General features: G+C 36.7%; 1 protein-coding gene and 1 long non-coding RNA gene across 6 annotated transcripts in view; one reads left to right on the forward strand and one right to left on the reverse strand.

The window, feature by feature from the left end:
• Nucleotides 1-15,855, forward strand: part of PDE5A (phosphodiesterase 5A) — a 133,006-nt gene that overhangs the window by 21,394 nt on the left and 95,757 nt on the right. For all 4 annotated transcript variants that reach the window (XM_026013453.2, XM_072755353.1, XM_072755352.1 and 1 more), the window contains exon 3: nucleotides 10,154-10,243. In XM_026013453.2, the coding sequence (XP_025869238.2) occupies nucleotides 10,154-10,243 (90 nt within the window). The remainder of the gene's footprint in view (nucleotides 1-10,153; nucleotides 10,244-15,855) is intronic.
• LOC112930979 (uncharacterized) overlaps nucleotides 2,820-15,855 on the reverse strand; it is a 44,889-nt gene continuing 31,853 nt past the window's right edge. For both annotated transcript variants that reach the window (XR_012001013.1, XR_003237242.2), the window contains exon 4: nucleotides 2,820-3,180. This is a non-coding gene — a long non-coding RNA (uncharacterized lncRNA). The remainder of the gene's footprint in view (nucleotides 3,181-15,855) is intronic.

Raw genomic sequence — 15,855 nt, forward strand, 5'->3', positions numbered from 1 at the left:
CTCGATCCAAAAACTGTCAAAAAACCAAACCAGTAGTCTTTTTACATTCATTTGAAGCCCCATTGACACCAAGATCTGATTTTTTTTTTCAAGATCTGATTTTCTTTCTTTTCATCCTTTCTTTGATTTATTTTATTAGACAAAAAATATATGTCTTCAAAAAATGGTAATTGTTGCTGTAAAATATTTAAGCGGGGATATTTGACATTCTTCCACTTTTGCTGCAATTGTATATGGGTCTTTAATTATGGACTTAAAGATTATACTATATGATTCTTCAAATTTCCCATTTAAAATTATCTTTTTTATTAATAAAATTATGGTTTTTAAACAGAGCATATGAATTGAATGACACTTTGTTTATCAGGTATTTTCTAATACCTTGATAGAACAGTTGGCCTAGCGAACTTCTCTATGGTACGCTCTCAGTGCTCTGTGGTGATCCTGGTTTGCAACTCCTCTGTGTGATTTGAGGGGTCATTGCTGTCTTATTCACTCCTGTATTCCTGATGCTTAATACAAGGCCTGGCACATAGTCAAGTCTTAATAAATATTGATTGAATGAAAATTATATAGTAGATAAGATAAATAAGAAGCATAGAAAGCATATCATAATAGATGCCAAGAAAAATGTGGTAGGTTCAGGGATGTAGGAGATGACATTACTTGGGGAGCAGAGAAATGTTTCTCTGAGGAAGGAATGCTTGATATGGACCCTGGAAAATAGTTAGTTAGGATTTGAATAGATTGTGTGCAAGGTGATGATGAGATCCAGATGTAAAGAGAAGTTGAAAGAACCCACCATGTGGTGCTTGTATGGACATGTGTGCGTAATAGTGTAGACATTGAGGTGTTATGGGGACAGAGCCCGGAGATTACTGGAGTCTTGGATGCCAGGCTGAGGGATATGTCTGCAGTCCAGAGCCATGAGGAATAATTGAAGGTGGTTAGATTATGGTGGTTAGATTAAGGTCGTTATGATTCAGACTGATTTACCAGGATGAACTTTACAGTGGTTGTAAAATGAAAAAATACTAGAAGCTAGGAGGATAAATAACTTAATACTATGAGGAAGTGAGGACCTGAACCAGAGCACTGGCCTTAATGAGCAGAAGAAGGGAATGGGTTTCCAGTGAAGAAGTGGAATCTGCCAGAGGTGGCAGCTAAAATGGGAGTGAGGGGGTTGGAGGAGTCAGGGATAAGTGAGGGTTTGAAGCTGGGTGAATAAATATGGTAACTAGTGAGGAACACTGAGGGCAGGGATTTGGGGACAGATCTGATAGTGCAGGTAGTGAAATCATGAGGTATTTTTCAGAATCCATTCTGTACAAGGATGTACAATCCATTTCTTCCATTTTGATTCTTCGTGGAGCTATCTCCGTGTCTTCTGCAAGCCCTGTAGTAACGTCACACCATAGCAGACTACGAGATGGGTATTAAGGACACAGCTGAAGGGTTGCTGCCAAATTTGCAAAATTCCCTTCCTGTCTTAGGTGACAGCTGGGTTTCCGCTTTTCAAGGGCACTACAGTCCCAAGTACAGGAGGACCATAAATAGGCTTCAGCTTTGCTGAGAATGCCTTCATTTGTTGTGTGGTTCTAAGCTGCTGCAGCTCTGAGAATTTCCTCACTTACATGCATTTTGGTTAATATGCTTACCACTGTCAAAGTTTTGACAGCATAATTTTCGTTTCGCAGTAATGAATGATCTAATTCTTGCACTGCTTTCTGAAAGAGGCCCATGTCCCTGATTTGCAGTGCATCCGGGGTGAAGCCTCTCTTCCTGTGGCCTCTTCATATTGCTGACTCCCCTTAGCACCCTTGATCTGTGTTTATAGTGGCCCTTGCTGAAGTGAATCGTTTCCCAGGAATTTCATTCCAAAGGTGTGGAGTTGATCCGTGACATGCAGTTTACATTGCTGTTGACAGTGGAAATCCCTTGGCTAATGGATAATTCATTATTCAGCCCCACCCATAATTCCAATAATCAAGAGTGCCTAGGAGCTTTTTGTGAAAGTAGCCAGAACAGGAAAATGCGTTCTGTTTTCTGAGTCCTACCTCTTCAAACTGGCATCTGTATAAATGACACCCCATAGCAGTATTTCATAAAGCCTATTTGACCACAGAACCCTTGACAAGTTGTAATGTAGCAGTGGAAAACCACGAGGTGACCATGAGAAATAATGACAATAATGACACTCAGATTGAAGCTAAAAAAAAAAAAAAAAAAAGTCTTATAGATAAGTCAATTATAAGAAGTGATCAACACTTGATTCATTTTGTAAAACCTTGTGACAGAATGATATAAATTGGAGAATTCAACTCTTTTATTACTAATAAGATAGCACATTCCTATATTGAAAGTACAAAACAAGATCCACAACTTAAATCAGTGATTCTCAATCAGACCACAAATACCAAAGACAGGGTGTTTGCTGCCTATATGTAGAAGTTCAATCACCCATCATCTCCTCCTGCATCAGCTCATCATTCATGTAACTTTCTTGGATATGGCACCCATTTATTGATGACAAGATATATTTTAAAAAGTATTTTGTTTATTTATTCATGAGACACACACACAGAGGCAGAGACACAGGCAGAGGCAGAGGGAGAAGCAGACTCCATACAGGGAGCCTGATGCAGAACTCGATCCCAGGTCTCCAGAGTCACACCCTGGATTGAAGGCAGACACTTAAGTGCTGAGCTACCCAGGCGTCCCTGATGATAAGATATTATCACATAATCAGAACAACTGTATAAATGTGTTTGGTGTTCTCCTTTAATATGAAAACTGGATACCATCCAGTATCTAGGGTTACTTAGAGAAATGTATACATGAGTATATAAATATATATATGAATATATAAGTATATATATGGAGAGGATTATTACAGAAATTAGCTGACTCAATTATGGAGGCATAGTAGTTCTGTGATCTGCCTGCAAGCTGGACAACCAGGAAAGCTGGTGGTATAATTCAGAGTCTGAAGATCTGGGAATTGGGTAGCCAGTGGTGTGAGTTTGGTATAGCTCTGAGTCCAAAAGCCTGAGAATCAGGAACTTCAATGGAGGGAGGTGAGCAGAAGACAGATGTTTCAGCTTAACCAGAGAGAGTGAATTTGTCCTTCCTCTGCCTTTTCGTTCTGTTCAGGCCCTCAGTGATTTGGATGATGCCAACCTGTGTTGGTAAAGATCTTTGCTCAGTTTATTGATTCAAATGCAAATCTCTTCGGGAGACATCCTTACATGCATACCCAGAAACCCAGAAACAATGCTTTACGAGCTATTTGGGCATTCTTTAGCTTAGTCAAGTTGACACTTAAAATTGACCATCTCAGGTTGCCTTGAACACGTTAGTTTCATGTCCTACAGAAGCCTTAAGATTCCCCAAGATTTCCTGTCAAAGGATTTATATTGTCAAAACACTCCTCTTCCTCCCAAGTCAACTGGAATGCAAAACTTTGACTACTGTTCTGTTTCCATAGGACAAGCACTGCATGTCGTACCATGGTTTCTAAGGAGAAGACTTGCAGGTCTTTAGGGAGGGGGTCTCATTGCTACTCATGTGACCTTTACCATGTAACTGCTATTCTTCCCACCCTGGTGACTTCATTCCTACTTTTCTATTCCTTGTCTAGATAAATAAGCTCACTTTGCACATCTCACTTTGTCAAGATGTTTTCTTAAAAAAATATGAGCTCTTTCAAATGAGAGTATGAGTTCTCAATCTGATGAATAAAATGATTTCCAAAGTGAATTTTAGGAGAAAGAAGTAACAATTGTTTTAATTTTGATAAATTGTTTTAGTTTTGATAAATCTGCTAATCTGTCATGATCTAATTTGCCCCAGGGAACATAGTTTGGGAATTGATATATCTGTCTTTTAGTGTTCTAATAATCTTTTGGGATTATCTTAAAAATGCCACTCTGTGGAAGAAAACTAGCCCCTAAATCAGTAAGACTGCTGTGTTGTTTTCTGTTATTTTTATTTTTATGTAATTTCAAACTTACGGAAAAGTTTTAAGACTGGTATAAGAAACTTCATATACACTTTCCCCAGATTCTCCAATTGTTTATGTTTTGCTCCATTTACTCTATCATTTTCTTTATCTATATACAATGCATGTAAGCAATATATGCATACTATTTTTCTCTCTTTTTTTTTAAAGATTTTATTTATTTATTTTAGAGAGCACGAGTAGGGGCAGGGTCAGAGGGAGAAGAGAGAGAATCTCCAGCAGGCTCCACCTTGAGTGTGGAGGCCAATGTTGGGCTCAATCTCAAAGAACCAAAGTCAAGAGTCTGTCACTCAACCAACTGAGCCACCCAGGCGCCCCATGCATATTATTTTTCTGAACCACTTAATAAGTTGGAAACATTTTTACTAGATATTTCAGTGAATATTTTCTAAAAATATTCTTTTATACTATTACAATAATTTTTCAAAATCAGGAAATTTTATGATATAATGCTACTTCCTAATAGGCCATAGTCAAATTTAATCTATTGTTCTATTAATGTTCTTTATAGTTATATTTTTCCTCTCATCCAGGATCTAATCCCAAATTATATAATGCATATGCTTGTCATGTCTCTTTAGTCTCCTTTAAATCTGGAATCGTTTTTTACTGTTTATTTTTCTTGATGTATATTTTGAGAGTTCAGGCTAGTTATTCTGTAGAAAGTCTTTTTGAGGAGATTCAAGTAAGGTATTTTGGGCAGAAATACCACCGATGTCAATGTTGAGAACTTGTCTGGTTTTCCAAACAAGTCAGTTCTTCACTTCTTCACCAGCTGGATGTCCTACAGTCCAATTCAATTCCAATTCTAACTACTAGTAGTTAGCACTAACGACCACTAGTAACTAGCTTCTGACACTCTACTGCTACCAGGTAGTACAGACTCCACAGTCCCACTAGATTGTCCCCAGTTCCCAGTTCAGATACCAGTCACCAACAGGGTCCCCAGGCTACTCACATTTATGTCTATCTACAAATTAGGTGATTTCCCCACTCAGGTTCAATAATTTGCTAGAATGACTTCTAGAACTCAAGAAGGCACTATATATAGTTATAGTTTTATTATAATGGTTACAATTCAGGAACACCTAAATGGAAGAGATGCACTGGGGCAAGGAATGGGAGGTGGGTGACACAGAAATTCCATGTCCTTTCCAGGGTGTGCACCACCATCCCAGCACATAGATATCTTCATCAACCCAGACACTCCTGCAGACGGCATTGTTCTGGTTTTTTTTGTTTGTTTTTTTTTTTAAATCAAGGTTTCATTATGTAGGCATGATTGATTAAATCCATTGATGTCTACATTCAATTTCCAGCCCCCTCTCTGTTCTCTAGAGGTCAGGGGTGGGGCTCAAAGTTCTAACCCTGTAATAAGTCATTTGGTTTTTCTGGTCCCCATCTGGAAGCTATCAGGGATACTCTCCCTATGACTCATCTTATTAGAATGAAGTTAGGTATGGTTAAACGGGGCTTGCTATGACTATCAAAGGACTTTCCTATTTCTCAGGGAATTACAAGGGTTTTAGGAGCTCTGTGCCAGGAACCTGGGACAAAGACTAAATATATATTTTATTAAATACTCATAGTCTTCTCAGCATATGTTATCAGGAAACATGTGATATTAGTTTACCCTAGTGTTGATGATATTAATTTTAAAAACTTGGTTAGTAGTGTTCACTAGGTTTCTCCACTATAAGGTTACAGTTTTTGTATTATAATTAATAAATATCATATGGTAAGATACTTTGATATTGTGTAAATATTCTTTTCCTTTTTTTTTTAAAGATTTTATTTATTTATTCATGAGAGACACAAGGAGAGAGAGAGGCAGAGACACAGGCCAAGGGAGAAACAGGCTCCATGCAGGGAGCCCAACACGGGACTTGATCCCGGGTCTCTAGGATCACGTCCTGGGCTGAAGGCAGCGCTAAACCGCTGAGCTACCCAGGCTGCCCTAAATATTCTTTTCTTTATGAACCTACATTTACTGGTTTAGCATCTATATTTTCTAACTCCATCACATGTTCTGTATTTTTTAGTTGGCATTCTCATTTAAAGAAGAGTTTACCTTTTGTATTCATTCATTTATTTATTCATATCACTGTGGACTCGTGGATTTTTATTTTGTGCAATAAGTTTATCAGATTCTCAAATTATATCAGATTTGCCAGGTTCCTGTATCTTTTTGATAGGTTGTCTTCACTCTGGGCTTTCTCATTTTCTTGTGGGCTGAAAGTTCTAATTGGCTTAACAATATGTTCCATGCCTGTTTTATACTTTTCCTCCTCCTAGCCCTATTATCATTCTTTTTCCCAAGCAACTGTGGTTCCTTTCACTGGAGGGAATGGTAATCAAGATAGAAACTAAAATCTGAGTATGGGTTGTGTTCATTGCTTCTGGTGTGTGTTTGTTGCTACCAGTATGTCAGTAGACAGAGCTAGGAGCTAGGAATGAAGGATATAAATAGACACATATGCCCATATTTTGTTTCTATATGTATCTGCTTCCTGTATTAAAAACAATGAATTCTTACTGATACCTCCAGTTTCAATCTAACACCTCAAAGTGCATTTTGTTTTTCTTTTTCTTTGTCTGTCGGGTTGTGCCTTCTCCAAAACTGAAGACCCAAGCTTCCTAGTTCTTTACGTATTTGTGTACATGTTTAAGCCAAGTTCCAAGCTCTTTACTCCTTCGTGTAGATTCTAGTAGCTATCCCTTAAGACTGAACAATTTTCATTAGCACTTCTTGTGATACAGGCCTGGTGGTGACAAATTCAGTTTTAGTTTATCAGAAAATGCCTTTATTTTGCTTATGTTGTTGAAAGATATTTTTTTGGATAGACAATTCTCAGTTAATAGTAGTTTTCTTTCAACATTTTAAGAGCTTTTCCACTTTTTTGGTCTTCGTTTTTCTCATGAGAAGTCAGCTCTGCTCCATATTTTCATCTTATATGTTTCTTGCTATATATAATTTTCATACTATATGTGTAAGTTTAAGGTTTTCACTAACTTTGGGGAAATTTTGGCCTATGTCTTTAAGTATTTTTCCACTCTATTTCTTCTCTTTGGGGCTTCAATTATATATATGTGTATGTTAGACCACTTGATATTGTCCCAGAAAACACCAAGGCTCTGCTAAGTTTTTAAGATCTGTCTTTTCTTCATTGTTTTTAATGTGCTGTTAAATCTGTCAATGAACTTTTCATTTTAGACACAGTACTTTTCAGCTCCAGAGTTTCCATTTGGGTTTTTTAAAATAAGTTTTTAAATTTTATTTTATTATACTTTTTTTATAGTTTCCCATCTCTTCATTACCACATTTGTCTTTAAGTCCTTAAGTACATTTATAATAGCTGCCTTAAAGTCCTGCTCTGTTAATTTCAATATCTGAATGACCTTTCAATTTCCTGTTTTCTTCACATATGATGTGATTTTTGATTGTATGTTGGACATTGTACATGTTTCTTTGCAGGGCATTTGGATCATACCATCTTTCTTTAAATAGGGCAGTGCAATTACTGAAAGATCTTTTTGGTCCTGTCCGGCTTGGTGTTATTATTGGGTGGATATATTTTAGTTTTGAATATGGTCTTAGGGAATGCCTCTGAAATCTAGGGTATGGTCCTTACTCCTAAGGAGTGGCTTTTTTTGTGTCAACTGAATGCTTGAGATGGAATGGCTGAGCTGGAACTCCATTGTCTCCAAACATTTCTTCCCTGATTGGTGTCCCATTCTGCTTTCAACCTTCAACATAATTTTTAGCTGGTTCTCTTAAGAGTCTTGCCCTATACATGTGTGAAGTGAGTAGCCATTCAGGCTTCCTTTTATCTCTACCCTTAGTCCCCCCAGCATAGCTCTCTTATTAGGTACTTTGCTGTGCAAATTTTAGCCACTTTAGAAGCCCTGAAGTCTTTTTGTTCCATTTGGAACCCTTGCTACACTTGGATACCGCCTGCCTTCTTGCCAGCAGGAAAATGCCACAAGGAAGAAAGCCAGAGTGGTTGTCCTGTGTATTTCCCTTTTTCATGATTTGTGATTTAGTTGTCTCATACATTCGGTCCAGTCTTACAGTTTTCACTAAGAAGGCAAGTCTGGTACCAATTGCTTTATTTTAGCAAGTGGATATCCAAGGCTTTATTTTTTTTTGTTTTACACTGTCATGTTCTCATGAACAGTGAAAAAATAATCACAGTAATAGTACTGCTCCATTTTTTCTTTGGTGTTTCCTGGACCTAAAGGGGTTAAAGATCTTTATGCATATTGCCTTTGCACTGAGCACATTGATTGGGAAATTCCTTGAGATGCCAGATTTCACCTCAAGTGAATTTGAAGCATACACATTACTCCCACCTCCTTCAATGAAATGGAATCCAGGGCTGCTGTTGATTTTAAATTCCTAGTATGATGCCTCCAAAGCTGTGAAAGCCCTGTTAATTCCAGTTTGTCAAACTCTATTGCTTTGATTAGATTGTTGTTTAGTCCTCTTCCTCATAAATTGGTCTTATAATTCAAATATTTATTAACAAAATAATTGCTGAGGATGCATTTATATTCATATTTTGATCATTAGCTTGTAGAACACCCCACTTTATAAGTTAATAATTTTGTCACTTCTTTAATACATCAATATCAGTGTCCTTTCCACCTTTTTAGATACATTCCAATATAGTATATTAAGAACAATTTTAAAAAATATATTCAGTCAACATTTTCTCTGTGTCTCAATGTAACTTTGAGCATGTTTGCCACACCCCCCAAAAAAAAGAAGAAGCAAAAATGCAGTAGTGTTTATTTATAAAGTAAAATATTTATACTGGTTTTCTACCATTTTATAATTTTTTTTTAATTGCCTTTAATGCCAAATGTGGCTCTCTTGGGGAAATTGGCCTCATTTCTGACCCCAGTTGATGGAATCTACTGTAATCATTTATTTAATTCACAGCTTTGACGTTGCATGACTTTAGACTAATTAAAAAAATAAATAAACGACCTTCAAAGATAAGGATTTTCCAGTGTGGCTATTCCATATTCTCTGAAGGGAATTCCAAAAGCAGAGTTTTTAGAGCAGTGTTGCTATTATTAGGTTGAGCATGTAACTTCCCAAGGCTTTTGCTTTGAGGGGAACAACACTCCTTTATATGTTTATGTTCTGGTATGTTTGTTTCAATTCTAATCTTATCACCTATAGTAGTCTCTGTTTACTTCCTCTAGTATGTTTTCCTTCTTACCTACAATGTTTATTTTAAACTATAATAAGCCAAAAATGACCACAACTGATAATTATGATATCATTTGTTAATGAATGCCTTCATTTATTTTAACAAATGCTTTTGATTTCTTGTGCAAGTTTTGGAAATCCAGTGAGGGACCCCCCCCCCCCAAAAAAGCCCCTCCTAAAGTTTATAGCCTAACTTTAATCTTCCCAATCTAAAGTTTAAGGGAAAATAGCCTATACCTTTCTTTCTTTAACCACATTTAGAACCTTTACCACTCTGAGAAGTCCTTTGTGATTATTGAATGTGCATGATGTACTTGTGAAAGGAAAAAGAAATACAAAGATTAAGGAATTGTTTACAGTCTGACTGAGGCCATGCAACTTTTTTTATGCACACGTATACATGATATATTTAAAATTCTTATGAACACCTGAAATAGAAGAGTTAGTATATGAGCAACCATTACAAGGGAAGTAAAGTCAATATTAGGCAGGTTGTTTTGGAGTTGGTAGATTTTATAGTTTCAGAGCAGAGATGTTTTCCTTTGGATGGCGCAGGAGTATCAGCAAGATGGGAATAGGCAAATTGTATTACAGAGGGGGAGAGTTGCCACTTTTTCATGGATCTAAGGCATGCTGTCTAAATTGGTTAATATTTTGAATTTTCTTTATTTCTGAACATTTGAGTCTGTATTTTTTTGTTTCTTATGAACACTAGCTACTAAAAGACATAAATTTATCTTTGTCAAAAATGATAGGTACTTACATGATTTGATGTCTTTCCAATGATAAAATTGTCATTCAGAGCAATAAGGTAAGTTGAAGGTTAGATTTTTCTAATCTTATAAATCAGAAAAATCAAATCAGTCTTTGAACAGGTCAGTCATTAAATTGAATTTCTTTTTCCTTACTAGGATCCTCGGTTCAATGCAGAAGTTGACCAAATTACAGGTTACAAGACACAGAGTATTCTTTGTATGCCAATTAAGAATCATAGGGAAGAGGTAAGCCAATTTTCCATTTTATAAAAGGTCATTTGGAAACATTTTCTTTTTGAAGAAAAAATAAAGCTATACTTTGCATACTTATGAAATAATACAATTGTGACAGGTTAACTACAAAGTACTTAAATATTATGTTAATAATAAAAATTATGACTTAGACTTTAGAGAGGGCTGAATCTTGATACTTTACTTTGACTTAGAAATAGATTTCAGATGTTTTATTTCCTTACCTCACCCCCCATCACCACCCTAGAACCTTATTCTATCCTAAGATATATAATTTTGGTTGTGGCTAGAATCCATTTATTTCATATTATATTAGAAGTGTCTGAATAATGCTTATTTCATAAAGGGGTTATCCAATTGTAATGATTATCAACCGATTTTTTGAGGAGACTCAAAATGAGGTTTTGAAAACATGAAAATTGTAGCTAATTCCAAGTAAGTTTCATTGTGAAATTATAACAAGCAAATGGAATGTTTGGGTTTATATTTCACCTAACTAGAAGGTTTGGTTTCTGTTAACCCTGAATTCCCTCTTCATTCATACTTACTTGAAAAAAAAAAAGTTAATAAATTATCAACCAAATTGTATGTTTCAGTTAAATGTTCTCAACTCTGGCTGCACATTACAATCAACTGAGGAACTTCTAAAATATTACCAGTTAAATCTGATTCTCTAAGAGCAGAGTGTAGACACTGATACCTTTTTAAAGCTCTCCAAATAATTCTGCAGTGTAGCCAGGGTTGAAAACCACTACTCTAAGTGAAACAAATAGATTGAAAGTGCGTGTGCTAGGGGATCTTAACCTTGGCTGCACATTAAAATCACCTGGGAAGTATTTAGAAATTTTTAATGCCCAGGCTTCACTTCAGATCAGTGTCTCTGAACATGAAGACTCCTAACTCTGGGAAATGAACTAGGGGTGGTGGAAGGGGAGGAGGGCGGGGGGGGGGGGGAATGGGTGACGGGCACTGAGGGGGGCACTTGACGGGATGAGCACTGGGTGTTATTCTGTATGTTGGCAAATTGAACACCAATAAAAAATAAATTTATTATTAAAAAAATAATAATAAATCAGTGTCTCTGGAGATGGGTCCCAGACATCGGTATTTTAAGACTCGCAGGTGATTACAACGTGCAGCTAGGTTCAAGAACTACAGAACTACTGCCAAAGGTACTAGGAGCACTTTAATGCTTCTACTTGACTTACATTCACATTCTGACATCTTTCTCTCCTCCATCCAGTCCTTTACCAAATCCTATTGATTTTTTTTTCCATTGGAGTGTTTTTCACTTCAGCTCCTTTCTATTCAAACCTACTGCCATAATTCAGATATTGAAGTAATGCTTGAACTTTTTAAAATGTTTTCATAAGAGGCTTCTATACTTGCCGTCAGTTTCCTTCCATTCCACCTGCTATGTTCCTGGGAATTGTCCTAAAACACAGCTTTCTGAACCAGTGCTCCTAAAACATTAATGTGTAAATTTATCATACAGGAATTTTGTTAAAATGCAATTTCTGAATTCTGTAGGTCTAGGTGGGCATGAGATTCTTTTGTAACAAGGACCAAGTTGATACTGACCCCCTGAGTCTGCGGGTCACAATTTGACTAACAGGATCCTAAAGGACAGGATCCTAAAGGAGTCACTTCTCATTAGTCTGAAATAAGTTCTCAGTGCTTTACGGCTGCTGTGTGGTTTCTTAAGGGGAAACTTAGAGTCAAAGTCACTATTATATCCTTGCAGTTAAAACATGATGAGATTAGTTAATTATTCAATTCATTATTAATTGGCTAATTTAATTGGTTAATTATGTGGATGAATATATAGAAAAGACCATGCATGGATTAATGACGAGGTTGCCAGATACAGCAAATAAAAAGCATATCCCATGCAATATTTGGGACACAGTTATGCTAAAAATGATTTGTTGCTCATCTGAAATTAAATTTGATTAGCCTTCCTGTATTTTATCTGATAGCCCTAGTTAATAAACCAAAGGCTGTGATTCTGTGCACTTGAGAAGATGGTGTTCAGCTTCTACTTTGTTAAGTAAAATTGTGATCCCCAAACTAACCTTGTACTGGCCAAGAGACCCAGGTTAAATCATACTGTCCTCTTTCTAAATAGTGCAAACAGTCTACCAACATTGGAAACTGGGGGAACTCATGAGAGTGTGCAACAAAATTAGGGTGAAGTGAGTGGGATTGCCCTTCTGTGTATATGTATTTCTCTCTTTATGATGACCTGTGAGGATGATTTAAATTAAACAAACAACAATAATCCCAGCTGTCTTGAGGTATAATTTAACACGATAAAATTCATGCATTTTAATTTTACAGTTTGAGTTTTGACAAATGTGCACACAGTCATGTAACCACTGCTGTAATCAAGATATAAAACATTTCTGTCACCTCAGATAGGTCCCTGTCCCCCAGCAGCCAACCTCCTTGCCCTCCCCCAACCCCTGGCCCCTAATAATCACCAGTCTGTCCTTGTCTCTATTATTTTTGCCTCTTCTCGAATGTCCTATAAATGGAATCCTACCATACGTTGTCTTGTGTGTCTGGCTGCTTTCACTGAGTACCACGTTTGTGAGATTCATTCATGTTGTTGCCTGTGTCAGTAATTTCTTCCTTCTTCTTGGCGAGTAATTTATTCCATGGTGTGAATATACCAGTTTGACCATTCATTCATTGTTTGATAGACACTTGTTTGCAGTTTTATGAAAAAAGCCACTATTATAAAAGCAGCCACTGTCATGTTTGCATACAAGTCTTTGTGTGGACGTAATGCTTTCATTTTTCTCGGGTAAATATATAGGAGGGGAATTGCTAGGTCATATGGTAGGTGTTTAATTTTATAAGCAACTTCAAACTCTTTCCCAAAGTGGCTGCACCATATGCGTTCTTACCAGCAACGTATCAGAGTTCCAGTTGCTTCACATCCTTGGCAACCCGTGGTACTCTCAGTTTTTCAAACAAATTATTATTATTATTATTATTATTATTATTATTATTATTATTATTTTCAAACAAATTATTGCTATCCTGTGGAAACTCTTCTAAAGACCTGGCACATTTTAATTCACTTAATCTTCCTAGCAGCTATAGAAGGTAGTCATTATTTGTTTCCACTTAACAGATGAGGAAACAGACCTGGAACACTTAAGAACTCACTCAAAGCTGGGTAACCAAAACTGGCAAAGCTGAGATTCAAATCTAGTCACCGTGTAAGTGTAAGAAGTCAGACAGAAAAAGACAAATGCCATCTGATTTCACTTATATGTGGAATCTAAAAAAACAGAGTAAACAAACAAAAAGTCGGAAATAAGCTCATAAAATCAGAGAACAAGCTGGTAATTGCCAGAGGGGAGAAAGGTGGGAGCAGGTGAAACAGGTGAAGGGGATTAGGAGGTACAAAGTTCTGGTTATAAAAAAGAAAGGGATGAAAAGTACAGCATAGGGAATATAATGAAAAATATTGTAATAGCTACGTATAGTGGCAGATGGTAATTACATTTACTGTGGTGAGCATTTCATAATGTATAGAATTGTCAAATCACTAGGTTTGTGGACCTGAAACTAATATTGTCAGCCAACTACGTTGTTGACTATGTTCAACAGAAACAACACAAACTAGGCAGTCTGGCTATAAGGTAATAACATGGGAAGGAGGGTTTCTTGAAATTCTGCTGTGGGTGATGACTGCATCCACTTTCTTCCCCACATTTAAATTATTTGGAGGCCGAGGGAGGTGGGAGGAGGGGCACTGATGTATTTAGTTTGACTCAATGCAGAGGCAGGACTTGAAGCAGAAACCAGGAGACCTGGCTGTATTCTGATGATTTTTAACGATAAGTGTTTGAACCACTCTGTAGACAGACTCTTTTAATTTTAAAAAATTAAGAAAAAAGTAAAGCAAAAGAAAGCGGATCAGAGTCACATTCTCTATAGTACCTCAAGAGGAGTCTGTCCAGTAAATAGGAGGAAGTTTTCACCAGGAATAAGAGTGACAGGAGCATGTTTCATGCTAATCTGGGCCAGTATGCTCCAGAGAAAAGCCATGATGTGCTCATGAAACATAATGAGAAAAATTACAACAAATGTATGAATTTTTAGGGCTGCTATCAAATTTCCTTCAGACTTAATGCTGGATTTTGGGGACCTGGACATTTGGACCAGTTTTTGTCACTTGGCATTGGTTATATCTATAATGAGACCATTCTTTTATGTTTAGTGAAGAAGTACAGGAAAGTTCAACTCTTTCTAACTCAGATGACCTATTTCAGAACTACTGTCCTCCTCTGAAGTACTGCCCGTTATGACAAGGTAGAGAGGAGTGTTTATTTTATTTATTTATAGGCATTGCACCAGTGAAGAGAAGGCATTATTGTGAGATAATGCAAGTTCTTTGAAACTTTCTTCTTGATCTGAACCAGAGATATATCCAATTATGCCTTTCAAGCTGGGCTGAAACACTTGTTTTCTCTTGGTTGTGTGTCAATTCTAGTTACTGAGTAGAAATCTAATTTAGAATCACATTTTTTTCCTCCTCTATTTTTATTTTAGCACCTTGATTTTATTTTATCATACTTAATGATGTACTTAGAATTCTTTGATGTGGATATAAGTTTATAATAGAGGATACATAATAACTTTTTTTAGTGTGAGAGAGGAGCATTTTAGCTAACTATCTAAATTTATATCTTCCTTTTTAAAAAACCTGAAAATTTTGGGGCACCTGGGTGGATCAGTTGTTTAAGCATCTGACTCTTGATTTCAGTATGGATCATGATCTTGGGGCTGTGAGATCAAGCCCTGTGTCAGGCTCCATACTCAGCTCAGTCTGCTTGAGATGCTCTCTCTCTCTCACTCTCCTTCTGCCCCTCCCCCAGCATGTGCACATGCACACCCATGTGCATGCACTCTCTGTCTCAAATAAGTAAATAAATTTGTTTAAAAAAATTATGAAAACCCAAAAAACACTAATTTTTATGAGTTTTTTTAATGAGATAAATGCTTTTGGTGACTCAAAGAAATTTAATGCCTGCTAAAAATCACAAAATAAAGCATTAATGGAATCAGATGTATAATTCCAGCTGCAATTTGCAAACATAAATTTTTCCAGAATTTAAGTTAACCTTATCTGCTTATTTTTAAATAATCTGGTTTTTTCCCCCTCTGAATTGTCTTATTTGGACAAGTAACTATTAAATCACTGTACTGTATAGAGCAGTGGTCTAGGCAGTGAGGATATTAAAAAAATGAAGCAAGGGAGATACTTGTTGAATTTTTTTTTTCAATTTCTAGGTGTAGATCTTGTACTCCAGACATTAACTATCAGTACATGGTGACAAGACAAATGTTGAATGAGTTCATTATTCAACTCACTCATGCAAAAGAAAGACTGGATTTTGAGTTAGAGAAGTTACAGAGGAAAGATGCAAGCTGTGGTCTCATATGGCAGATTCTTGCTGTTTATCCCACAGCCTTAAGAGAGGCACATACATGCTTTCACATGAGGGGGTGGAGGCAGAGTGCATGCTTGCCAACAATCTCGTGCTCACAGCGCCGACTGGGTCTTAAATTTGACAAGTAAGCTTGAA

Source organism: Vulpes vulpes, chromosome 4 (assembly GCF_048418805.1).
Source record: "Vulpes vulpes isolate BD-2025 chromosome 4, VulVul3, whole genome shotgun sequence".
NCBI lineage: Eukaryota > Metazoa > Chordata > Mammalia > Carnivora > Canidae > Vulpes > Vulpes vulpes.